Source organism: Melanotaenia boesemani, chromosome 21 (genome assembly GCF_017639745.1).
Source record: "Melanotaenia boesemani isolate fMelBoe1 chromosome 21, fMelBoe1.pri, whole genome shotgun sequence".
NCBI lineage: Eukaryota > Metazoa > Chordata > Actinopteri > Atheriniformes > Melanotaeniidae > Melanotaenia > Melanotaenia boesemani.
The window spans coordinates 3,257,481-3,282,866 of NC_055702.1; the positions used below are offsets into that span (position 1 = coordinate 3,257,481).

At 41.5% G+C, this 25,386-nt stretch overlaps 1 protein-coding gene across 3 annotated transcripts in view; it reads right to left on the reverse strand.

Moving 5' to 3' along the window:
• Positions 1 to 875: 875 nt before the first annotated feature.
• Positions 876 to 25,386, reverse strand: part of aatkb (apoptosis-associated tyrosine kinase b) — a 60,517-nt gene continuing 36,006 nt past the window's right edge. Inside the window, exons 1-13 of one of the 3 annotated variants that reach the window (XM_041974760.1) lie at positions 23,100 to 23,347; positions 19,808 to 19,949; positions 14,618 to 14,697; positions 13,985 to 14,103; positions 12,461 to 12,548; positions 9,975 to 10,108; positions 9,588 to 9,672; positions 9,234 to 9,355; positions 7,605 to 7,754; positions 3,924 to 7,389; positions 3,077 to 3,203; positions 2,751 to 2,957; positions 876 to 1,326 (exon numbers count right to left, since the gene is read on the reverse strand). In XM_041974760.1, coding sequence (XP_041830694.1) covers positions 1,298 to 1,326; positions 2,751 to 2,957; positions 3,077 to 3,203; positions 3,924 to 7,389; positions 7,605 to 7,754; positions 9,234 to 9,355; positions 9,588 to 9,672; positions 9,975 to 10,108; positions 12,461 to 12,548; positions 13,985 to 14,103; positions 14,618 to 14,697; positions 19,808 to 19,949; positions 23,100 to 23,189 — 4,839 coding nt within the window. In that variant the 5' untranslated portion in view covers positions 23,190 to 23,347 and the 3' untranslated portion in view covers positions 876 to 1,297. Of the gene's footprint in view, positions 1,327 to 2,750; positions 2,958 to 3,076; positions 3,204 to 3,923; positions 7,390 to 7,604; positions 7,755 to 9,233; positions 9,356 to 9,587; positions 9,673 to 9,974; positions 10,109 to 12,460; positions 12,549 to 13,984; positions 14,104 to 14,617; positions 14,698 to 16,411; positions 16,484 to 19,807; positions 19,950 to 23,099; positions 23,348 to 25,386 lie in introns of those variants that run through there. The other 2 variants (XM_041974759.1, XM_041974761.1) reach the window with 2 other exon arrangements.

A 25,386-nucleotide genomic window follows, 5' to 3' on the forward strand; every position in this document is an offset into this window, starting at 1 on the left:
ATTGAGCAAAAATGAGAAAAAGTGACCAAGTTCTACTTTAATGTTCAAACTTTTGTACAAACAACAATAAAACATTGTTTTTTATTAACACCGTTGCACCAGTTTGCATTTCCACATATTACTTCTTCTTCAGTCGGTGAACTTTGTGACAATTACCGACAAAAACAAAGTAATGAAAAGGATTTCTTGTGTTTGTAGCCGTGGATATTGATGAGTGTTTCTGCTTTGTAGCAATACTGGATTTCCAAGACCTTTGCATCAATGTGATGAAGTAAGTACCTTTTATATGTCGGGATCAATCCCATTTTTGTTTAACCGTTTCTCAGCTGAGGCAGAAAATGTGCAATATTCAGACTTGTGAAACCTTGAGGACATGTGTCCGTACTGCCTGCCCCTTTTGGCCCTTTACTAGTGACGTAAAGCATGCATTGCTCTTTTAAGGAAACTGTTAAATCTTTAATGAAAGTGGAATATGAAATTATTACCTTCATTTAAATTCTGACAATGTAATGCCTGATCCTCACAATAAGCCCCCTTTTTTATTGTAATAATGATCAGTTAGGTAGAATAAAAAAAAAAAAAAAACAGTGCAGCAGCAGCCTTAAATAAAAAAGTCACAAGTTATTGGGTTGTCAAAGTTTAACTGTCTTGTTTCCTCAAAAAATAAAGAAAAGAAATGCTCCACAACCAGACAGCCATGAACAGTTCTGCTTCTCTCTCACATTCACGTGTCCTTTCTCTCTGTACCAACCAAATATTATTATATTACTTGTGATGCCTTAAGGATTCATGATATTCATTAATACAAGTAAAACGTTTCCTAAAAAGTACAAAGTCTGTGGAGCTGTACACTCATGTTCAAAGTGCTGATTTTGTGTTTTGTTGAAAAGCCAAAAAGTTGCAACAGTTTAAACTCTTACCAACGCTCCCAGTTATAAATGAAAAAGTGACAGAGGTGGAAAATGTGATGCTTTTCAGGGGTTTGTCCTTCCACTTTCTCTTTGATCAGAAAAAATATTTTAAGTCCAACGAACAAGCCTCCCCAGTTTCATAAACTAGCTTCTATACAGTAAATATTAATATTTTTGTACATTTCATATATGAATAATTCTCTTTTCAGGATTCTCTACGGTTTAGGCCGGTCCTATGTCGTGGTAAGATGGAGCTTTTAAAAGTATCCGCAGGCGGTAAGAGGCACTGTCTTGTGTTTCAAAAACCTGACGTTAAAATATATGAGAAGCCATGCTGAAACAGGCTCAGGTGTGGTCACATAGAGGCAGTAAATATCCACAGCTTGTTATTCTTTTTCTCCGTCTTCACTGCTTCCTACAAGAGAGACACAAGACAGAAGGGATAAAAGTACATGAATGATTTTTACAAACTACCAGATTTCTTTTCTCCCCACATTTTTGAAGATTTGTAAGAAATTTGGCAGGAAAATGTTTTGTTTCAGCCATACTGGGATTTAGTCTGATACAAGATTAAACTGGATATTTGATGCCATGTTAGCTAAAAAAAAAAACACAAAAACAAAACTTTCAGTAAGAGCTCTTATTCATGGACTAGCTGTATGTTTTAGAGTCTGGCTGATTTTAATTTCTGCTTGGGAAGAGACTTGAGTAAAAAAACAAATACTGAACATAACCTGAGCCAAAATGCAGAAACGCTAAGCCCCGCCCATCATTCAGCAGCCATAGAACCACCTGTAGCTGCGGTAAGTTAGGTAATGGTTTTCTGGATGATGTTATCGGTCTCCACGCGGTTGTGGTGGAATTTTAGTCCACTCCTCTTTGTGCAAAGCTGTGCTGCCATTTTAAGACAAGCCATACTAGTTCAGTTTTTTCCATCTGGACTGTCATGAGCTTTAACATTTAAAATGCTAACTGAGGACTGGAGAGTCTGAGATGGAGATTTTTCTCTGATCATTGCAGTCTGATCTTGGACTGAACTTGCTGGGACGTCCGCCCCTGGAGAGATTGACAGTTGTCTAGAATATTTTCCGTTAGTGAATCTTTCTAACTGTAGAAAGATGGACTTCAAATAGTTAACGACCTTCTAACCCTGCAGACGGATGAACAGTAACAGTTGATTCTCTAAGACTATTGCTGATGTCTTTCCTCCTTGGCATTGTGTTGACAGACACCTGAAACCGCTGCTTTTATCAAGATGCTCACACTGATAATGATGAGTTAATCAAGAGCATTTTAATGGTTGCTTTTGACCCATCTGAATTCCTCTAGAAGCACTAAAGGTGGTTAGATTTTCACAAACTGTTTCTGAATTTTGCCTCAGTTTTTGTTAAATAATGAGGTGGTAGAATAATACATGTGGCGTTCAGCTAATTTGAAGCCTTTTTATGAATATGGCAGGTGTGAGTCATCGCTTTCACAGTGCATAGGATGCTATGGATTTGTCCCCTCTTTTCATTTAATCTCTGTTCGAGCCACAGCAGGCTAATATCTTTAAGTTTATCTTTTGTGAGATTCTACTTGCAGCACAATTTGCTTTAGCAATCATTTACATCATACGCAACATTTTCCAGACACACAGCTAAGGATTTTCTTTATTCCAGCAGAGGTATGAGCTACATCAATAATTTACCATAAAAGCCAAAGTTTTAAATTTTAATATGGGTTTTATTTCTATTTTTATTTGTTTCATTTTCTATTTTCTAACATTTTTTAAGTGCACTTCGGGTCTGAATTGATACCAGCTGGTATGAGATGTTTGCAGGTGCTGAGGTGACCAACCTCCCGCTGAGTCTATATCCGAGTCAGAGATGTGAGTGATGGAAAACCGGGACACACTGGACGGGGAGACGGTGAAGCGAGAAAACTGCACAGCTGGTTTGGGCTCCGGGGCTTTGGTGACGGCACGAGGTGGTGGGGAATCTGCTGCTGATGAGGATGTAATCAGAGGGAGGAGGGGAAAGTCATCCTCCCACTCGAACCCTGCACCTGAGAGAAGGTGGTGTATAACATTTATCTACTGTTTTGTGGTCTAGTTGTAGCAAATACAAGTAAATGAATCACATTTAACTGTGTCTCTAATATTTAAAGTTAAAAAAATTACTCACTCTCCTCCGAGATGTTCCCATCTGAAGAGTCATCAGAGGCACTGAGCCTCTCGTGGGATTTTCTCCCTGAGCTCTGACTAGTTCCTAACGGGAAGCCATGGTCAGACAGCTCTTTAGTCGGGCTTTCCTGGTGGTGATGATGTTAGATAAAGAAAACAAAGAGTAATTCAAAGACGCGATAATAGATTTGATGACTGAAAAAAAGAAAGAAAACTACCATTAAGTCAATAGATGAGCTGCTCACAGTGTATTGTTCACAGTGATCAGCGCTAACTACAGCTATACTGTGTTTTTTTTTTGTTTGTTTTTTTTTTTTAATACCAGCCAGTGTAGGTAGTAGATTTGTAAAGTTACCAGCCAATCAGAAATGTTTCTTCTCTGGGAAAAAATAATCAAGATTATAAATGCAACTGAATACGTTTAATCATACGTTTCCTTCAATTGTTTTTATTGCATTTTTCCATGAAAATGCTCAACGTCAGCATTTGCCCAAGCGTTCTCTGTTCCAGCAAAAGACAAAGTAGCTCATTTTACTAACCAGCCTTGTGATTTACATCGTCCAAACACCACATTTTTGTCCTATCTTACTTCATTTTAATTTCTCTCCTCATTCAGCGCAGTAGCTCCTGAACGACACCACAACACCACTACTGTCTGAGTAACGTGCAGCTCAATGAGGAGAGAATGAAGGCCACCATTATTAAAGTAAAAAAAATTAAACACCAAAACCAATAGAAACTATGTCCACTTGAAAATTCAGTAATCATGTACACAACCCTTCCGTGAAACACTCCTGTGTTTTCTTCATACAAATGCTTTTCTAGAAAATTCCATCTTAGCGACTTACTTGATCAAACAGATAGACGGTAACGTCATCAAAGAAAGACACAGTCTTCTTTTTGTGGTCCAGCTCCTCCAGGTTCTCTGGCATCTTGAGGAGGCTTCTCAGTTTGTGGGCCTCGCTGTCGTCGCTCACCACAATGGGCACTGGGTGGCACTCGTCCTCGCTTTCCTCCCCACCGCTCTGCTCCTGTTCACCGTAGGCCCGCAGTTCCTCGTCCGACTCATCGCTGTCCCCGCTATCCCCGTCCTCCTTGTCGGCCTCCTCCCTGTTAGCTGAGGACCCTCGGCCTTCTGTCGTAGGTAGTAGGGGAGGAGAGGTGGATGATGGTGGTGGAGGTGATGAAGAAGAGAATCTTCGGGTGTTTGCTGTGTGCTGCAAGGCAACCTCGTCCTTGGGTAAGGTGTGCAGGATTTCACTGGTTATACCCGATGGCCTGTTTTGAACTGGTTTTATTGTCGGTTCCTCTGTTGTCTCTGAAACTTGAACAGGATCTTTTATGTCTTCTTCCTTCTCATTCACCTTTGAACTGGAGGAACAATCTCCACTCAGGGCACCGAGAGCTTCCTCCATGGCCCCCACCACCTCAGCTGCCCAGTCTCCCAAGGATGAGCTCTCCTCCTGGGATGGCCATTCATCCAGTACCCCCTCAATCGATGCAGTGTCAGAGGGCTCCAGATGTAAGCCTGGTGCCACATCCTGACAGCCCTCCTCCATCTCTGAGGCAGAAGAGGACTCAATCATTACTTGTGGTACATGTTCCTCTTCAAGTTTTAAGTCCTTGTTAACGACAGCATCTTTTAGTTCTTCCTCCTCTTCATTCATCCTCTTCTCTGCCTTTTTTTCTCCACTGTGGTGCTCCCTTCCACCATTTTGTTCATCTTTAGTCCTTAACTGGAGTTCTTCCTCCTCATCCCGACTTTGCCTTTCATTTTCATAATCTGAGAAGTAGGCAGAGTCTCTGTACGGCATCTTATCGCTCAGTGGTAAAAGAATATGTTCACCTGTCTGTGAGGCTTCTAAAGCCAGATCTTCAGCCTCCATGGGCGCCTTGTTATCCTCAACCTCATGGTCCTCTTCATCTTCCTCCAGACTTGCATCAAGGGTTGTCTTTCCCTGAGGTTGTGATTGAGTTTCATGAGATTCTTTGGGGACAAACTCAGGACTCTCATTATTCTCAGTATCATAACCACTGTCCATGGCTTTAGGCGAGCTGGAAGGGTGAGAGGATGCAGGGCTGAGGCCTTCACAAGACCCAGCTACAGATGGAAGATCCATGGAATCAGGAGTTCCTACTTGCTTCTCTAGTGACTTGAAGGCAGGGGAGGCATTCAACTCGATGGACTCATCCGCAAAGATGCCGGAAGTAACATCAGTGATATCATCTGTGATGTCGTCATCTTCGTCACTGCAGTCGAGAATGTCAGCGAGGCTCACAGTGGAGCCACCACGGTCCACACCACTATCGGCAGTGTGACTGAGCTCCGACTGTGGATCTGTGGTGGCCACCATCACATGCATGTTGTCAACAGGAGGTGGAGTGGCTTTAGTCATGGTCAGGGTCACCTCCTCTACTCTGGGCACTGGGGGTTTCTGCATGATTAGATTTTCCTTGATTGTTTCTTCCTTTTTCTCTTTAAACAGGGTGTCATCAGTAGTCAGATCAACATACTGTTCCTCAAAGTGCTCAGACTTTTTCAGGACTTGTTTGGGCACAATGGGACCCCCTGGAGCTGGAGATAGATTGATCATCTCTTCATTGCTTTGTATATCAAAAGGCTTATCTCTAATGTAGTTGCTGTGACTGTAGCTGTGACAATAGCTGTTGTTTCTCACTAGTAAGCCAGTGAGTGGGTCAACAAAGTGAGAGTGACAGCACTCTCCAGATACTGGCACCTTAGTCTCAACATCATGGCACATGTAAATGTAGGCATTGCAGTTGTCTGGGGGCACCATAGCATGATGTTTGCTCAGATTGAGGCAGGCACTGTTATCTTTGGCCTGGTGTGGCTCGAGATAGTCGATGGGTTTGGGCAGAGAGTGAAAGGCCAGGCTGTGCCCTTCTGGCCAGGAGTCTTCAATGTCTGTACTCGGCATTGTGTAGTGGAAATCAGCATAGCTGTCCTGTCTGCAGCTGTGGCTCACCCGTCTGTGGTGGCTCGCACTGCTGTGATGGTGTTTTGAAGGCCAAGTGTTACAGGTATGTCTCTCAATGAATATGTCCTCTTCCTCCTCTGAATCACTGTCTCTGTGTCCAATGAAGAGTGCCCCCTCAGTCTCCATGTTGATACTGACGGAATGGCTGTGGTGCCTGGGCATGGTCTTCCTCAGAGACCCCATCATGTCATAATAGCCTCCAGTCATGTTCTTCCCCAAGATGGAGGTCTGACTTGTGTCCAGGTACGGATCTCTGTAAGTCTGTTGTGGTGGAGTGTTTAGAGGTGGGGATATGCCCATTGGGTTCTCCAGTTCACCCAAAGCCTGACGAAGGCTTTTTGACCCCCAGCTTTCCTGATGATGCTCACTGGAGTGCTCGCCTCCAGACAGATAGTGGTCTATTCCTAAAGATGGTGAGTGTTCATAGTAATAACCCCCGTCTTGATCTTTATAGGAAACATAGTGACTAGACTCCCAGGGTTGTAGGGGGCTGTTGTTTGATACGTGTCCTAAAAGGGGCTCCATTGTCAGGGAGATAGCTGGACTTGAATCGTTGGAGTCGTACACATCAGATTTATGGATGTCTGCAGACCAGTAGGGATCGACGTTCTTAGCCTGGGATGGGCAGGCCATGCACTCACCCGAGTCTGCGCTCCCAGTCAAGAAGCTTCCACTGCTGCCTTGATAGTCTGGGCTGTATGAACACATGGTGTAGTCCGGATCAATGTTGCAGTCCACTGGCTCCTCGATATGGATGTAATATTCACTGCTTACCGAGGGGCTGTGGGCACTGAGGACAGGCAGCACGTTGGGGGGATGAAAGTGTTTTGGTTGATAGTAAGAAGGAGAAGCGTCATGGCCAAGGCTTTCCATGGGGCAGCCTCCAACAATGCCCCCTGGTGGGTAAAATGCTTCCTGACAGTGATGGCTGGCCTGAACCATAGTACCAGAGGAGTCAGGGGCTTGATATGGCTGGTCTGCTCTGGCTTGCTCCCATTTGTACTCAAAGTTAAGGCCATGAGCAGTCTCTGTGACTGTAAGTATGTCATCTCCAGACTCTGAGTGGTACCCATCACCAGCTGAAAACTGCTCCAGTAGTGGAAAAGAGGAGGAGGTTAATGAGGGGTGGTCTCGGGATGTGGTGCCACAGTGACTGTTGAATCCAGTGTTGGGACGCAGGGAGTTCCAGCGCCTCTCAAAGTCCTCCTCTGCCTCACTGGCCCCCTTTGCACAGAGGTAGCTGAGCAACAAGTGGACCTCCTCTGCATTGGGTCTTTGATCGGGCTGGAGCCAGCAGAACTGCATCACTTCATACCTAAGGAGATCAAACACAAGTTAAATCTGATCAGTCATTAACAGAGCAGCTAATTACCTGCAAGTGTTTGGATTCAGTTTATTCTTTTCCTTACCTCATCATATATTAGCGTTATTATAACCTGATTATTAACTAATCCTGGAACAGCTTCAATTATGTTGCTCTCAGTATTGTTTTGTTGCAGTTACATTTTCCTGCGTCTGAGTGCGACTCACCAGCGCTCAGCCAGCGGCGCCTTGAGCAGCGGTCTGGGTAGTCGCAGCTGCTGCTCCCTCACAGCGTATGTCAGCACCTGTCGGTCAGAGTAGTGTCTGTAGGGTTGGTTCCCCAGCTCAAACAGCTCCCAGATAGTCACCCCTAGAGACCTGAAACACACAGTAATGTGCTTAGTGTGATTCCTAATTTGAGCTGACTCTTTGCCATTTACCTCACCCTTAAAAGACTTGGTCTTTTGGCCTGTTCAATGGAATATAATACTGCCTAATCCAGGTCTGAGGATGTGTGCTCTTCATGTTTACATGTTGTTTACAAAATGTGGTGTAAAGGTTCTGCATGTAGGGTCAAATCCTGATGATTGTGATACTGAAATAGTCTATTTGTGGCCACTGCTGTATGGGCAAATAATATAAATGCTGTACTATAGTTGGATTATAGATTCACAAGCTTTTAGTCTGTTTTAACCTGTTATGCTCTGGAAATATTTGTTGAAAAAATACCTAAAAAGGCATGAATACATGAAGAATTGCTCCACAATAAAAAGGTTCCTATGCATGTTCCTGGTGTCTAGAGAGATCCTTTAACAGGAGATAACACAATGCTAGCAATGAAGCTATGAACATAGATGCCACTGAAAATGGTTCAAAATCATTTCTAAACATTCACATTTACACTAAAATACACTTTGGGTCTTGTTTTGTGAACTTTAGGGTCGGAAACACCTGCTTTTGGGACAGGTTTAAGGCTTAGACTGTGTTTCTCAATCTCCCTCCTCAGGACCCCCTGCTCTGCATGTTTGAGATGTTTCTGTACTTTAACACATCTGGCTGAAGTGAATGGTGCATTAACAGGCTTGCAAAGAACTTGATGAGGTCCATTAATATGAATCAGGTGTGTTGAAGTAGGAAAACATCTAAAACATGCAGGGCAGGGGTTCCTGAGGACCAGAACTTGAAGCTTAAGGATTTTCAGGTGTTTTATTTCACAGAACCATCTGGAAATCTCTCAGCAGAAACCATTTTAATAAGTGAACTCACCTTAGTTAACTTAAAGTGACGAGGTGATGAGATAGAACATTTAAGGGTTGAACATACTGCATACTGCTTTTAAACAGTTCCTGCACATGTATGACTACCTGTTTTAGCTTTCCACTGCCACACAGGGACTCAAAAATATGGCAGAACTTGAACCATTGGTTCATCTTGGTTAATGTTTCTTTTTTCTTGTTTTTTACCTCTGAGATGGAAAGAGCTCATTACGGATCAGTGCCAGACAACGTCTTTACAGGCGATGCTTTTGTGCTCACAAGAGCAACATTTCTGGTGCTTTGTTGTAAAATCAGTTGTTTTCCTTTCCAGACTGATTTAATTTTCAGTCAGCATTTGATCAATGCATGACTGAAGAGTAAAAATCATGTCTGTAATAAAGAAAATTTATCCAATCCTTCACAGTGTTGACTGTCATTACATAAACTTTTAAATTTAGTTTTTTGTTGTTGTTGTTTTTTTGTTTTTTTGTTTGTTTGTTTGTTTGTTGTTGTTTTTTTTTGTTTGTTTTTTACCACAACGCAGTTTTATAAACAAACACACAAAAAGAGCTCTAAAAGTGAGCATGTGTGTTGGTCCTACCAGATGTTGCTCTGTTGGGTCTGATCAGCCACCAGCAGGTTTCCATGAACTTCATCCACCAGCTCCGGAGCAATCCAGCGCAGTGGCACGTACATCTGATCCGATGTCACGTAGTAGTCGTCCTGGTATGAGGGCGGGTGGAAGATTAACAGACTGCAGAATAAAAATCTAAATTCTGACACTTCTGAAGTTGAAATAATACCAAAACAACTTAGACTTTATAGATGACTAACAGCTACCAGAGATACTCACCTAAATGATTTAAGCTTCAACCAAACAATTTACATTATTGTCTTTAAAAAAATCTTTTGTATGTGTTTACATTTGTGTTGTGTGCTGGTAAACGGATCTAACCTTGTATTTGGTGTGTCCCAGACCGTAATCTCCGATCTTCACTGAGACGTCGGCAGTCAACAAGCAGTTCCTCAAAGCCAGGTCGCTGATGACAGAGGAGGAGAGCGGGGATTAACAGCTATTTATTAACAAGACCCGAGGATTACGGGATGGTCATATTTCTGAAGATGTCTCAAAGCTCCTAATGCAGAAGCACCGATGAACAGCAAAGCAACAAAGGTGACTGGAGCAGAAGTTGCCGCCTGCAACAAAATCACTGATGCTGGAGTCTGTAAGTAGCACTCGGGCAGCACCAGGATATTGTTTCAGGAAACAACCAACATCAGCTGGACCTGAAGTTGTAATTCTTACATACGTGGGAGGTTTAGTGGCTTAATGTGGGACTACCTGTGTGTGAAGTTGTGTTTATGCAGGTGCAAGAGTCCCGATGCAATATCACAGGCCATCCGCTGGAGAATCAGGGGCTCTGGGATGATGGTTTCATTAGACCTGCAGCTTCGGAGGTAACCTTTCACATCCCCCTGGACGCAGTGGAGAGAAACCAAACAGCCGAGTGTTAAAATCTCCGAGCACTGGAGGGCAGTCGCCTCACTGCGCTGCAACAACACCGTAAAGCCCCCAAACTCACCACTTCCTGTTCAGCCATGTAAAAGTGAAAGTAAAAATGTGAAAGACTGCATGAAGGAACACCAGATCCTTGGTTTTATCTGAACAAATTTGAAGATGAACAGAGAATTCAGCCATCTGAGCGAGTTAAGCTTTGTTAGGACTGGCAGCTCCTCAGCAGAGCCTTCAGCTCGCTGTGTTTACTGAGTTTGATTACTGCGGTTTTTTCTCATTGGATATATTGAAATATTTCCTGCCATCATGAGCAGAAAACTGCAGTCTTTTCCCCACAGTTCCCTTAAATTATCATCCTAAGGGATATATTATAATAGATGTTTGAATGTATTTAATTAGATATGCTTTAGAAGTGATCTGAGTGAGCAGAAGACAGTTTTTATTCAACTCATACTTATCAGCATTTAAAGAATTTAGCTAATCCTGCAGGTGAAGAAAGCGAAGCCTGGAAAATGTTTACAGCAACTTCCACAAATGATTTTACTGCCGAAGCTGAAAAAACATTGTTAAACTATACATTAGGTTTTCTATCATTTCAATGTTTGGAAAGAGGTACAGGATATAATACCATTAATTAAAAAAGATTTGGTAGTCAAACAGTTGCTAAAGTCTTCATCCAGCCATCATTTCTTTGTTGTTCTCCTCCAGCAACCTGACTTTCCACGTCTGTAATATTTTAAAGTGGCGTCGATCAGTCCAGCTCTCTGAAGGTCCTTTAAAAGGTGTGTGTTTATTTGTCAAGCCATTTAACTCTGATATGTGAAACTTCCATGCATAAAAATGTTTCAACTCAAGGAATGAACCAGTGTTATTAACAATTTGGAAAAACAGGATTTATCAGCAACAAGGTGATTCCCAAAGAGCTGTTAGCTGGAAACTTGGCTTATCTCAGCATGGAGGCAGAAACTGGACACGTGGAGGACAAAAGAAGAAGAGTCAGGACTAAAAACTATCTACAGCAGGAGGGAACAGGATCTGAAATCCAGCAAAGACCTGAACCAGGACCCGAGAGATGCATCGGACCTTTAGCTGATCCATCTATTGTTGGCTGAAGCATCATCAGAAACTGTCTCCATGGAAACGTGGATATCAAGAAGCCATTCTTAAGGAAGGGAAACAGGGAGAAAAGGCTGAGGTATGTCACATGACACAAGAACTAGACTGAAGATCAGTGGGAACAGGTCTGATGGAGAGATGGATCCTCCCCAGAACCCAGACCTCAAGGGGTCTGATGGAGGGACGGATCCTCCCCAGAACCCAGACCTCAGCGGGTCTGATGGAGGGACGGATCCTCCCCAGAACCCAGACCTCAACCGTATTGAATCAGTGTGGGATCATCTGGACAGAGAATGTAACATCAGGCAGGAACATCCAAAGAAGAGCTTAAGAAAGTCTTTCAGGAAGTCTGGAGAATTGTTGCTGAGTATTTCTTTAACTGTCACTTCAAGAAATGACAGAAAGCTTCTTTAAGGGGGTTCAGGCTGTGATGAAGAAAAAAGCTTCTCAGACCAAATATTCACTTTCAAGATTGTTAGAAATGAACAAAATGTGTCTCATTTACTGTATTTTCAATGATATCTGCTCATGTTTGAAGAACCTGCAGCATATACTTCCTGTGATCTTGGCAATATAAATAAATAAATAAGGACTGAGTGAAAAAACGTTTTACAGAGCTGTACGGTGCTCTCACTAGGTGTGTTTCCATTACCCTTATAATTGCGCAAAAGCTAAATATCGCAATAAAAAAACGGTAATGGAAACACCTACATTTAAAAAAACTCTCAAATATCACTAAAAAGTTTTTACACACTCATGAGGTGGTTTTTCAGAGGTGTTGATACAGAAGTATATCGCAAAAGTGTAATGGAAACACTTTTCCCGTGTTTAAGCTTCACCGGACGTGACGTAGCGCTGATAATAGAGATGGCGCAGTCTGAGTAAACGCAGGAGGAGACAGACATCTTTTTACAAATAATTAAAGAAAAAATATAATCGTCATCCCTGATAGCAAACAACGGCGAAATGCAAGTGTTTTACAAAGATTTAGAAATCTCCATCCTCCTCAAAGTGGAGTCTCGTGGGACGAGAGTTTACGAGAATAACGGCTAATGCGCTAAACACCATTCAGTGGAAACACCTGCAAATCGCATTAGCACTTTATCGAAATGTTAGAAATATCGCTTTTATTTAGCGATATACTGCAATGGAAACGCAGCTATTGGCTCGTACTGCTCTCTGCATGTGATACTCACCAGAGGACAGAACTCCATCACCAGCAGGTAGGGTGTGACCTCGGTGCACTGAGTCAGACACTGCAGCAGCGCGGGATGCTGGAGGGTGCTGGACACATTTCAGACTTTTCTCAGACATCAACTCAAACATGTTCATTGTAAAAATACAGTACTTTCATTTTACATAAACTGTACATTTGATTCATCAGCTTTCAGCTCTTAAGTTGGTAAAAAAAGAAAAAGCAAAATTTGACCAAACTTTCTTTAAACTGAGGCCAAAGAAAGGACCTCATATAAGCTAATAATAAAAGAACTCATATCTTTAACTTACAGACGTTCGTTCTGTATCATCTTATTGCTAATTGTTCCACCCATTCTATTAATTAGATTTTAATGGTTTATTCTGTGAGTAATTATTATGTTAAATTGTGTTAAAAATGACTTGTTACAGATGAATTCACTATAACCATACACAACTCAAGAAAACGTCAATGGAATAATGTCGAATTTGTTCTGGACTCAGTAAAGTTGCATTAAAATCTCTTATGTTTGATAAACAAAACAACACTGGCTGAAAGTTTCCTTAACGCTTAAAGTTCCAAGACATTTATTTATTTAGTTGTTTTTTGATAGCCTGCTTTTTATTATTATTATTTTATTATGTAAAACTACATGTAACAGCTGGAGCTTTTAATCTCAGTCAGCATCAGACATGATGTTTCTCAGCTGTCAGACTGGGAGGTAAAATGATGTAAAATGAATGTATGAATAGATTTAGCAGCATAAAGGCCGACCAGAAGAAGAAAGCAGAGTTTATTACTAACAGAACTTTGTAGAAATAACACACAGATCAACAGTGACCAAACCTTTTCTCATCTCATCGTTCTCTCAAGTCTTGGCTTTCAGGAGAAAAAATATTGTTATTGAAACAAACACACAACAGAAACTATTTCCATGTTTCCACTTTTTCCTCATTTCCAGTTATTCCTGCTACTATTTACCTGCTATCCTCACTAAACCAACTCCAGCTCAGCTGCTTTGTGGCGCCACCGTGCATCAGAAACGTCTTCTTGGCTTTATTCCAGCCATAGAGGAGCATTATTTTTCTTCTTTTCACACACACATAGAACTTTCTGCTCACTGGTTGATCTTTGGCTGCTCCTGATTGGACATTACCGTCAATCTAAGCTCTCTGATTGGTGGAAAGCTTGATGTTAGCAACATAATGATTGTGATCTTTTGTAAATTACAGTAATGTGCTAAATAATGGTGTTATCATGGATCATCACTTATTGTGGATTTATAGTTTCCAAATACTACAATTTGTGGCAGGATTGTAAACCTCCTGGATGGGATATAAATGCCTTGAAAACTTCCGTAGATCACCTGAAGGGTAGCTATCATCACAATTTACCCCAGAAAACTACACACTTCCACTCCTGAGACACTGTTGACGATATCAGTGATAAGGCTATGGAAACCAGCAATCTAGTGGAGTCTTAAGATTTAAAACTGAGGCAGAAGTGATGTGGTTCAAAAGTGTACCGGTAAGGTTGAGCTTCATCCAGGAAGTGCATCTGGTCCTGCACACTGGCACTGGCTTTGAGCTCCTTCACCACCACCTGCATTGTATTTAAGCCTGCGTTCACCTCACCCAGCAGAACCTGAAACAGTACAGGTAGAAACAGATGCATACAGGGAACACACACACACACAGACATGCAAACAAACCCATTCAGCATGGAGTTGCACAGAAATGGTCAAAAACATAAAGCAGTCATGCAGGAGTTGAGCAGAGACACATACAGATGGACATACCCAGTCAAGAAACACAAGGATGGAGAGGACGGATGTGTATTCATGAGAGACAAGTACGAGTCGGAGGCAGATGGAGGAACAAGGGGTGAGGGGAAGAAGAGAAAACGACAGCAACGTGTCATCTGGTTGTATAAACGTGTACCATCCTGCACAGTTCTGCCTGCAGAGTCAGAGGTTACTTTGAACATTTTAGAAGCATAAAATTTACACTCAGGGCTTCGGCTATCACTTGAGGAAAAAAATAACTTTCAAAGGGAAGAGGATCAAGGTGGAATTTCACACTCAGACATTACAGGTAGTAGCTCGACTGTGTGGGCCTCACTGATGTCTGACAGACAGGTAAGACTGAGCTTGTCTCACCTTCCCGAACCAGCCATTCCCGATCTCTTTCAGGTAGAGGAGACTGTGACGGCCCAAATCTGTGGACTTCAGGAGCTGGACTGGAAATAAAAACATAAACAACTATGAGCAATCCTTTTTAAAAAATCTTGTGACATGTTACATTGCAGCAGGGAGTTTTACAAAACATGCTGATATGCTGTAGAAGTAAAAACCCATGCTGCCATCTGTGGGCCTTTATCCATACGCATTTATCCTCATTTACTTTTTGCAATTTCTCTTTGGGATCAATATTTTTATTTTTTTTTTATTTAATTTATAAAGTTGAATATTGAGTTAATTCATTCATAATAAGTGCATTATAAGGATGAAATGCTGTGACAACAAGTTTTTACTGATGTTGAATTAGCACACAACTGCAGGAGAAGATGGTGAAAAGTAAGCACAACAATGGTGGAAGCTCCTGGCAAGCAAACAAAGTGTCCGTCACCACCCTTCCTATAATCAGCTGTATTGTCTTAACTTCTTCTTTGCTGGAGGCAGTAGAAAACTGAAATGTGATGCAGAACTTTCTGTGTTCTCCATTGAGGTGAAAGTAAAAGGCTTGTAGTTTTTAGCATTGGAGATATAATTTTTCTCAGCTGATGATGTGATGCTGTCTTTCTGTGTGTATTATGTGGTGCTGAACCACCTCCATTTGTTACATGTGAATAACTAAAAACCAGTGGCAGGTTAAAAAAGACGTCATTTTGGCACCGATGAGGCAAAATCCACGTACATTATTATTAATCCACACAGTACCGGCAATAAGATCAACATCAGGGTACGTTTTTTTTATCTTTTAGTTGTTTGGCTATTTTCCTGCCACTATTGATAATGTTCAGCTAAAATAAAAGGAATCAGTACTGATTCAATGGGCAACAGAGCTGAAAAAAGATTTCTTTTTTCCCCTCTTGTTGTCATCTCACAGGCTAACAAATAACTTAAAACGAGTAAATTAATCTTATATAGCAGTGGTTGCTAAACTTTTTCTGCAGAACCCCCTTTTCATAGACAAAATCCCACTATCACATGCACCCCAAAGTTTACAAAGAAATTTATGAAGAAATGTGCAACAAAATAGTCTTTAGTTTATTGGCTGCTACTTCATTAATTATTACTTATCAGTTTCTCTGCTACAGTGAGACACTTTAAACCAGGAAACTGCAAACTACTTCAACTGAGTCGAGCTTTTGATGAGACGGATGCTGCTTAAGTTAAACAACTCTGCTGCTTCAATTCTAAAGTAATCAACAGAATTTTCTTTGTGTTCAGGATAAAAAGACCCCAAGTGGTGTTGCTGATATTTTGAGACAAACAACACACAGTGGTCTGTCTTCATTGCTCACCATAGACCATTCCCCTTACTTGACCATTATCTGGTGAGGTCCAGGTGCAAGTTGTGCCTCATATTTTCTTATACCCCGCCTTTGGGATTGGAAATGTCTATTGTTAATTCATCACTTTAACAAATGTGTTGCTAGCAATGCAAAAAAATATAAGTTTCATTTAAACTCTGCCCCCTTGTGGTGATAATCCATGAAGCCCAAAGGCAGTGAAACCACCTTTAAACTACTACTTATTACTGTATTTATTTTAACAGATTTATCTACATTTTAAGGTTATTTTGTTGATTAAATGAACTTTATAATAAATAGTTTTTAGAAATCTCAACAGTTGATTGCAGTGTAACTATAATCCATCTATCTATCTATCTATCTATCTATCTATCTATCTATCTATCTATCTATCTATCTATAACATGATGTAACGCACCTTAGTCATGTTAAGTATCTGCTGAAGAATCCATCTTTAGTCCAATCGACTGCTCTCAGCCATCTTGAAAGTGAAACATGCCGTCATACCAGTGAACGCCACCCATTGTCCGCAGGTGTACTATTCTATATGGAGCCACCTCTGGCACGATCTATCTGTCTGCCCTCCAGCTCTCTGATGCATCACCGTCAGCATCTGATGACCTGTGTCCGTCCTGCCTAGAGGGCATGCCTGACTGTCCCATCCCATCCTGTCCTGTTCCAGTTAGGCCACTAACTGACTGCAATGTCCCTTCCTCCACCCCTCACCATCCATTCCTTTATTTTCCCACTACATATCCAGCGATGACACTTAGATTCTGGCTGTATGGCAACAAACAGATGAGCCTTTGTGCAGCTGTCACACAGTCCAGTCACTGTGTGGAGGCCATATTGGACGCCCCTGTCCCCTTCTCCAGACTGGTCATTCCTTGCTCCCACTCTTTCCAGCCCAAAGCAGAATAGTCACCATTGTTTGGCTGTGTAGGGCAGCATGGCACCAGTTAGGACCAGTTAGTGCACACACACTGGGACTATTATCCAGCCGTTTCATGACAGAGGAATAAACCGATTTAGCGATTATAGCAGCAGGCAGGGGGCTCCACCCACACCATCATGTTTACCTCAACTATTCACAAATGGAACAGCAAGAAGACGACGATGCATCCGATAGAAATAAGGCGTGACAAGCTAATATGCGTCAGATTTACCGTCTCTGTCGGCCGGCTTCTTCTGCAGCCAGTCTTGTTGCATGCCAGTCTATAGGAGCTGGCTAAATATTAAACTTGATTATGAAAGCTGCTAAATGGAGAAGCGTGAAGTTGCTCTGAGTGTCTGATCTCTGGGACATCTGACTGACAGATTTACTCAAACAAAAAGGTCACACCATTACTTACTGAACTCCACTGGTTCTCTGAATCAAATTTAAGTCACTAATGCTGCCTACATAGTGATGAAGACTATGGGGTCTTCATCCATTCCAGCAATTCCAACAATTCCATCATTCTGCGATGGCTGAATGAGCTGCTATATCAAAGCTTTATCTAACTTAAAGAATCTCTTCTTGACTCTAACATGATGGACCCTCACTTACTGTCCACTTTTATGCGTGCTCCACTTTTTTATTTTTAATCATGTTTTCATTAGTTTCTGTTTTTTTATAAATAAGAGTGTATATGTCTTCTCATGGTTGTGTTTCACTGAGCATCTACTGCATTATAATAATAAATCTATACGTACATGAGAATATAAATGTTTTACATAAACACACTCATTACTTTGGTTTTCTTTCAAATATATTGTTCATTTAAACTAAATTAGAAGACAATAGGAAAAAAACAAGCTAATGCATATTCCCATCCAATAATATTTTAATAGATAAAAAGTTCTTTAATTAAGATTTTTAATTTTTTTAAGCCATATATGATATTGGTTACTGAGCAAGAACTGCAGAAGAGTGCAGGACAAGACAGGTGCGAAAAGAATTAAAACTGATTTGGTTAAACCTCAAAGGAAGGAAAACACACCCTCAAAAAACTAATAAATACACTGATTACCCTCCTGAGCTGTCCTCATACAGCAGCACTAACTCAGTTTACATTTGACAGCATCGTCTGGCTCTCATAATCCGTGTTCTGCTGAGCATCTCCAGGGAGAATGTGTCCGGCTTAGTTTTATCCAGGATATGTGAGATGCAACACTCAGAGCCAAATGGAATTCCCACCATCCCACTCAGACCAAATCCCACTGCTGTCCTTGGATAATCAATTGCAATGTTTTCATATCGATGTTGAGTAACTCAGTTAGAAATGGTAGCAATTTAGCTGCCCTTGAATAGTTCATCTGCTCTGAGTGTGTATAAACATCAGACCTGGATGTGTTTTCATGCTGAGAGTTCTCATTGCTGTTCTCATGTCTCCTCTGAATGGGTGTGAGCTCCATTAGTCTTTACAGTGCAGCCTGCTGTGCAGAACAGCTGCATCAGGGCGGGTCCGAACAGGGTCTCTGCCTGAGCCAAGCCCCCGTAGCACTGGCGCCTCGTTAGGAACTCCACCTACCCACAGAGTCCATCGGCAGCCTCACGGCACAGCGGGATGAGCGAGGAGTTGGGAACTCTGACTCCAAGCTCTCACTGGAGATTAGAAATCTGAGACTCACATCTGAGACCTCCTCAGCCTTGTTCTCATGAAATAAAAATCTTTGTAATCATTGCATCTTTGTTGTTTCATCCTTTCATTCAGTTTGCTCCTAAGGGTTAGGCTCTTTGGTTTGAGTATTTTATCATCCTGTAAAAGCACTTTAAGGAAAATGTAAAAATTCAAAGCAATACCTGAAAAAAATACACGTATGAAGAAGTTAACGGTGTAAATAGTACTACGCATGAAACTTTCTTCCATTTCTTCTCAGAAACAAACACTGATATCCTGTCATGATGTCACTGGGTGAGGCTGTCCTCAAGGTGAAGTCATGAATCCCTGATCACCACTGCTGTAATACCATATGGTTTCTGTTATTTGCAAAGGAGGGGATTGAAAAAATATGTCCTGTTACATCAGATAATATATGCAGCTTTGGTTTAGGATATCCTCTGAAAGTTCCACCACGAGGAAACAGTTCTCTGGTTTTTCCAACACTCATCAGTGGACATTCTTTCAGCTGATCCCTGGTTCTTTTATATCTTTAAGAATTTCTATGTGAGTAGAAAGAAAGTTAGAAAATGCATCCTGTTAGGTTTCTCATCTTTTTGTTATTTGTGCTTTGTTGGCGTTTTGATGCTTTCCCATGTCTGCTTGGAGATAATCCAAAAAGTCTAACTACTGTGGAGTCGTAAGTTTATCATGCAGCATCACACCATTAACACACAACAAAAAGCCCTTGTTACTTCAAGGCAGGAGGAGAGAAAGAAAGAGTGAAAGAGGAATATTCTCACTGGGGTTTAGTGCTCTTGCATGCCTGACATTCCAACAAACAGCAGCGTAGGCCGGCTGCCTGGACATTATTATGCAACCCGCAGATGTTTGTGGGAGAAAGTTAAAGAGTTCATTCTGTAGGGACCTGCCGTGAGGGATTGTGGGATAGGTGGAGGCCCAGCTGACCAGCATCAGGGTGGTGCTCACTTCAGGGACACACAGCTCTTACTTGCTGTTCTCTGACACTCACACCCTTGCATGTGTAAGGATCTGGCAGTTTTACAAGGCTTCTGCAAGGTTTGCATCAGCAAAGGATGAGACATAAACCACAAAGCACTGACTAAAACCTATGATACTGAGATCTTTGACAACCCATTTATCTCACATTTTATCCAGTTCAAAGCCAGGTGAAGGCAGACGACGGCGAGCTGGAGTGAGTGCTGGCTCACCTGATCGGGCAGGTTGCTTGGCCGTCGGCAGGGACACCTCAGTGAGCGGCAGGATGTAGACATCTGGGCTGCACTGGGAGGCTGGCGAGGCCAAGGTGGACATATCTGCATGGTACTCATCCCCATCCACATTCTTAAATTCCTGTAACGCACAAAAAGACAAAGAGAGAACTGTTTCACTAATCTAGACTGTATTTTTTGTGTATTGAAAATGGTTTTATGAGGGGAAAAATAAAATAAAACAAACATTGTGGAGCATTTTAATTACATCAGCTAACTGTTCAACATTAGGTAAAGATAAAATTAAAAGGTAAAGATTTAATAATCAGGTGAGTTCAGTTTAAATCTTCTCAGGCTGCATTGAGAGATTCTGATTTGATGTGTTAAATGAACTTACAGCTGAAAGTTTTCTCAACACTTAAAAGAAAAGTAGCAAATATCAGTTCCTCAATACAATACTGGAGTTTTTCTATCACCACACATCTTTCTCATAATAAACAAGGTGACATTTACAATAAAACCAAAAACAATGGCCTTGAATTTGTTTATCTGCTCTAGCTTTAAAAAATATCCTAATAGAAAGCAAAAAGGAAAAATAGTGTTGCCCCCTATAAAAAATAAACCTCTAATGACTGTGGTCTCAAATAAGAAGAAAACTGCTTAGCTGATATAAGAGGCACAAATAAAACAATGCTACTATAAATCTTGCTCCAGTCAGCTGCAAAATGACCTGAATCAGAAAATATGGCCCCACTAAGTTAATAAAAAAACTTGTGTGCAGGACTATCTGTCTGCACTTCAGGCTGAAGTTTACATTTAAGTCGGATGTTTCTGTTGTTCTTTATTAATGGAAAACTTTTGTAAAGATTTATTTTGCTTGTCTATATTGTATGTGTGGCTTTGGAGATCCTTGTTTAGTTTATGCTTTAACCCAATCTTATGAAAGAAAGTGCATTACCATTGTTGGTCTACAGAGCAAAATGTGGTCATTTTACTTTAAAAAAAACTGTAAAATAAATACATTTTAGAGGCTAAAAAACAACACGGTTATATTTTTCATTGCAAATGGAAATTGTGTCATGCCTACATTTTACAGAATGTGAAAATGTTAGAAATTTATTATGGCATAACTAAAAGATATTCAGTAAGACTTAAACAGGTTGTAAGGTGGAGTTACTGTAGTTTTGAGATGGATCAAGGAATTTATTTCTCTACTTCGCTGCCAGTCGTCAGGCAAAGATAAATGTACAGTTAGGGTTATTTATAAACAGTTAGCTTAAATATGAACATAGACATGGGCTGTGTCCGAATGTCCACCCTACTCCCTACATAATGCCCTATATAGGGGTCACGCCATTTTGTAGGGGTGTCCGAATGTCCAGTCAAAATTACCCACAATGCATCTTGAAAAGTAGTGAGCATCGATGGTCACTAGACGGGTCAATATAGACCACAATGCATTGCGGGCAGAAACGACCTATAAATGTAAGTATTTTATTAATCATATTCAAGATTTGAGTGGTGTTAATGCATTTAAAAAGAAAAAAACGTGATGTGAAGGTTTTCGGTCATTGGGACCACATATCTGACCACGTGTTGTGGTTGCCATGGTGATGGCTGGTAGTCACGTGGTCTGCGGCAAGGAAAAAATAGGCAGCTTCGTGTCTGAATCGCCAAGAGAATGAGTGCATTATGCAGTGTGCTATATAGTGCAGCCCTGTGTAGTGAACGAGGAGTTAGGGAGTAGGGTGGACATTCGGACACAGCTAATGTTACAGGTTGGTGTAAAAGCCACCCTGTACAAAACCAAGCACGCTAAAATGCTAACATGTCACTTTTTTTTATTTTTATTGCAACACCCTTGCACATGTAAACAAATGCACTTTATTTTCTTATGAGCTTCCTACTTAAATAAACGGAATAAAAGTTAACTGTAATGTTAATGTGCTGTTGAATGATGCAGATGTTTTTCAGTCACAGCACAGATAGCAAAGCAGATCAGAGCAGCGAGCTTGTACGTGCTCATTCAGTTTGCAAAAATCAGCTTATGCTGTAGTTCTTTCCAGTAATTCAGTGTACAGTATTTTGTTCTGTCATCCTGTACATGCGTTTGCTGAAGCATATATTTATCTTAGAAAACTGTAGAAAGTTGATTGTATTTTGGCACCAACACTGAGAGGAGCTGAGATAAACTAAAGCAAGCTGTCCTGGCCCAGTTCAGTGTTTCTCTGAGTTGTTTGTGAGTTGTTGGACAGTCACGGTGTAAACAAAGCCAGTCCACTAAGCACAGAGATTATTAGCTCTAATACAACATGTATCACAATCCATTCCTCCACAGATAAGCATGTTTTGGATTTTGGTGCTCAGATGTCTTTTGGAAACACATTTTGGTTTTGAATATTTTTACAGAAATAAATAATGACTTTTTAAATTGTACTTATATAAAAAAATGGAGAAGAAAATTTGACTTAATTTTCTACATTCTAAATCAAATTCACAAGTCCTACATGGCATCCGACAGCAGAGGGATCAAAAAGTCTTCACAAGTCTGAGTGGAAACTGGTGTTGCATGAATGTCTTTGATGATGAAAATTTTAATGTGTCAACTATTATGTTCTGCTTGAAAAAAACAGGAAAAGAAAAGAAAGTAGAATACAACAGAAAAAAAGCCCAACAGCATCTAAAAGATTCCTTTAGTCTGTCAAATGTGACAACGATGCAGCAGAGGATGAAAGAGGAGGGAGCTAGCCACATCTACAGGCCGGATGTCTGAAAAAATGTGTCTTTGATAGGAGCTGGAGGGCTGCGGGGTCCCATGGCTGGAAAAATGTGACCCAATGCAGCCCTCCGCAACACCCACACAAACACATGCACACATAAACACCTCCATCTCCCACTTCATCCTGTCCCCTAAGAATGTGAGCACACACACACACATGCACGCCGTGCACCCCCTCCCTCTGCCTCCGATCCAGATCTTCACACGGCCCTGCTCGCCCTCCCATCCAACATGTGGTTTCACTCTCTGCAGCAACACACACACACACACACACACACACATGCACACACACACACACACACACATGAATGCACACACACACACACACATGCACGCACACACACACACACACACACAGTGGCAGATCCACACTAGCATTTACAGGACCACAAAAATGGCCCAATCTTTCCATCTATCAGCATAAAAAGCACAAAAATCTTCCTCAGTTAACTGAATCGTATTAAATATGTACAACCTTTTTGTTGTACTTTGAATCTTAATATAAAAACTTACCTTTCTTCTGTGTCCACAGGTGAAGATGACAAACAGCCTCAAACTTTCAGTCTCTTCCTGGCTTTTCCACAAACACACATCCAAACCCATGCACACTCAGAAGCCCCCCACCCGGGTGCCCACTGGTGGATGGCCACAGGTGGAGGGAGAGAAGCTGAAGGAAAGATTCTCATCATTCTTGCAGAGAGAATCTCAGTGTTGAGAGAGAGGAGGAAGAGGATATGTAGCTGACCACAGACTGTCCCTGCGATGGCTGGGGATGGAGGGATGGAGAGAAAACCAGGAGGAGAGGGAGAGAAAGGAAGAAGGAGGAGCACCCATTTTCCCAGTTCACAAGCCAGAGTGAACCGCTGGTCATCTGGCAATGGAGAGGAGAGAAACTGAGCCCTCACAAAAATGTGAGAGAAAAATACAAGAGGGAGGAGGAGGAATGGATGGATGGAAGGATGGAGGGGGGGTTCACATACTACACATGTGACATCACTGACTCTTTTCCTCTCACTCCCAAAAGCCAAAGAACATCTGCAGGACAGTCCCACATCTGCAGACTCCACTTCCAGAAAAACACACACACAAACACACACACCCGTATCACACTGGCGAGGACTGTCCACTGACCGCCAGTCTGACCTTTGACCTCATCAACATTACATTAAACCTGACATCCCTCTACAACATTTACTTCAAACTTTAGCTGATACAACAGCCTAAATCCATGCAGGAGAACATTTCTCCTTTTTTCTCTTGTTTTTTTACAAGCTGAAACAATTTCCTGACACATTAATATAAAGTTTGTGACATGTTTTGATTAGAATACCACAGAAAGGCGGAACAGCAGCTCACATTTCCATCATTTCTTTTAAACCAATCCTATTATTACTAATATTTGGAGATAATGCCCATAAACTCACAGCAACACAACTTAATAGCAATAGTCCAAGTAATGGTGATTTCTGGGTTCCTGGCTGCCTTGCTGCACTCTTATCTGTCCTCTGTGAGGTGGGGTCCAGATTGAGAGGCAAACTATCTGAATCTGACCAGACGTGATGGATACTTAGTGGGATTAAAATGTTTAAGAGCATAAAACAGTCCAGCCCACAGGAAAGGAAAACAAGGAAAGAGGAAGAAAAAGACAAAGGTGCAGTAATTTCAATTTGTGGATCTCATAGTTACTGTTGTTGAAGCAGTGTTCACTTGCTAGCTTACTGCATCTAGTAGCATTATTTATAATCAGCAAATAGCTCGAGTCGACTTCAGTTAACTTAATGTTGCCCCACTTTAAATGATTGATGGATGGATGGATGGATGGATGGATGGATGGATGGATGGATGGATGGATTATAGTTAGACTGCAATCAACTGAATGTGTCTATAAAATTGGCTTGAGATGACTTCCCGCTATACAAATAAAGATGAACTGATTTGAACTGAATTAAAACATTGTTTTGGTCTGAAGGAAACTAAATCTACTTCCAGGATGTCTCATTCTCACCCAAAGACAGCCACACCACACCAGACCAGCCCAGTCCTCAGCTCTCTGTTACTGTTTCTAAAACACAGAGAGCTTTTCTCTCATCTCCTCCTAGGGCTGTTTTCTTTCTCCCCCTCTGACATTCCCACTTCTTTTTTTGGGAGGGGCTGTGTCTAATTCCAGATGGGGCCCTGAGGCCGGATGCACCATGGGCTCATGGGCATCCCCTTCCTCACGCCCTTGCGCCCTCTCACTTCCCCCTCTTCCCTTCCCACTCCAGCCCCCCTCACCGAACACCCTGACAAGGTTCCAGCTGGGTGGTCCTACCAGCCAAAAACACAAACCAAGCACGGAGACATCTTACATGCAGTACAGTACACCTACACTAGATCGCTCCCTGTTCAAAACAGTGTTTCCAATCATTAACTAATGAAGTCTGTCTGACTGAAGCTTGTTTAGCATTTAGATTCACCACATCGCAGATAGATGTTGTGTACAAGTGCTTGGAGTGGTCAAGCTGACTGGAAAAGCGCTATAAGTACAAGTCTGTTTACCAAATGGCTGCAGATGGCTCCTGAACTCTGATTAATGTTCCTCATTAAAAAAACTATCTTTAATGTCTCTGACTCTGGGAGTAAAGTCATCTGAGGGACTTAAATTTGTGAACACAGTTTCATAGTGAAACAAATATTTCTGCAAATCCCTGTAAACTAGCACATATTATGTTAATGGATTACATAATGCAGCAACACAAATGAACAAACAGAATAATAAATAATCTTCTGACAGTTGTTAAGCATTAATATGGGTCCCAGC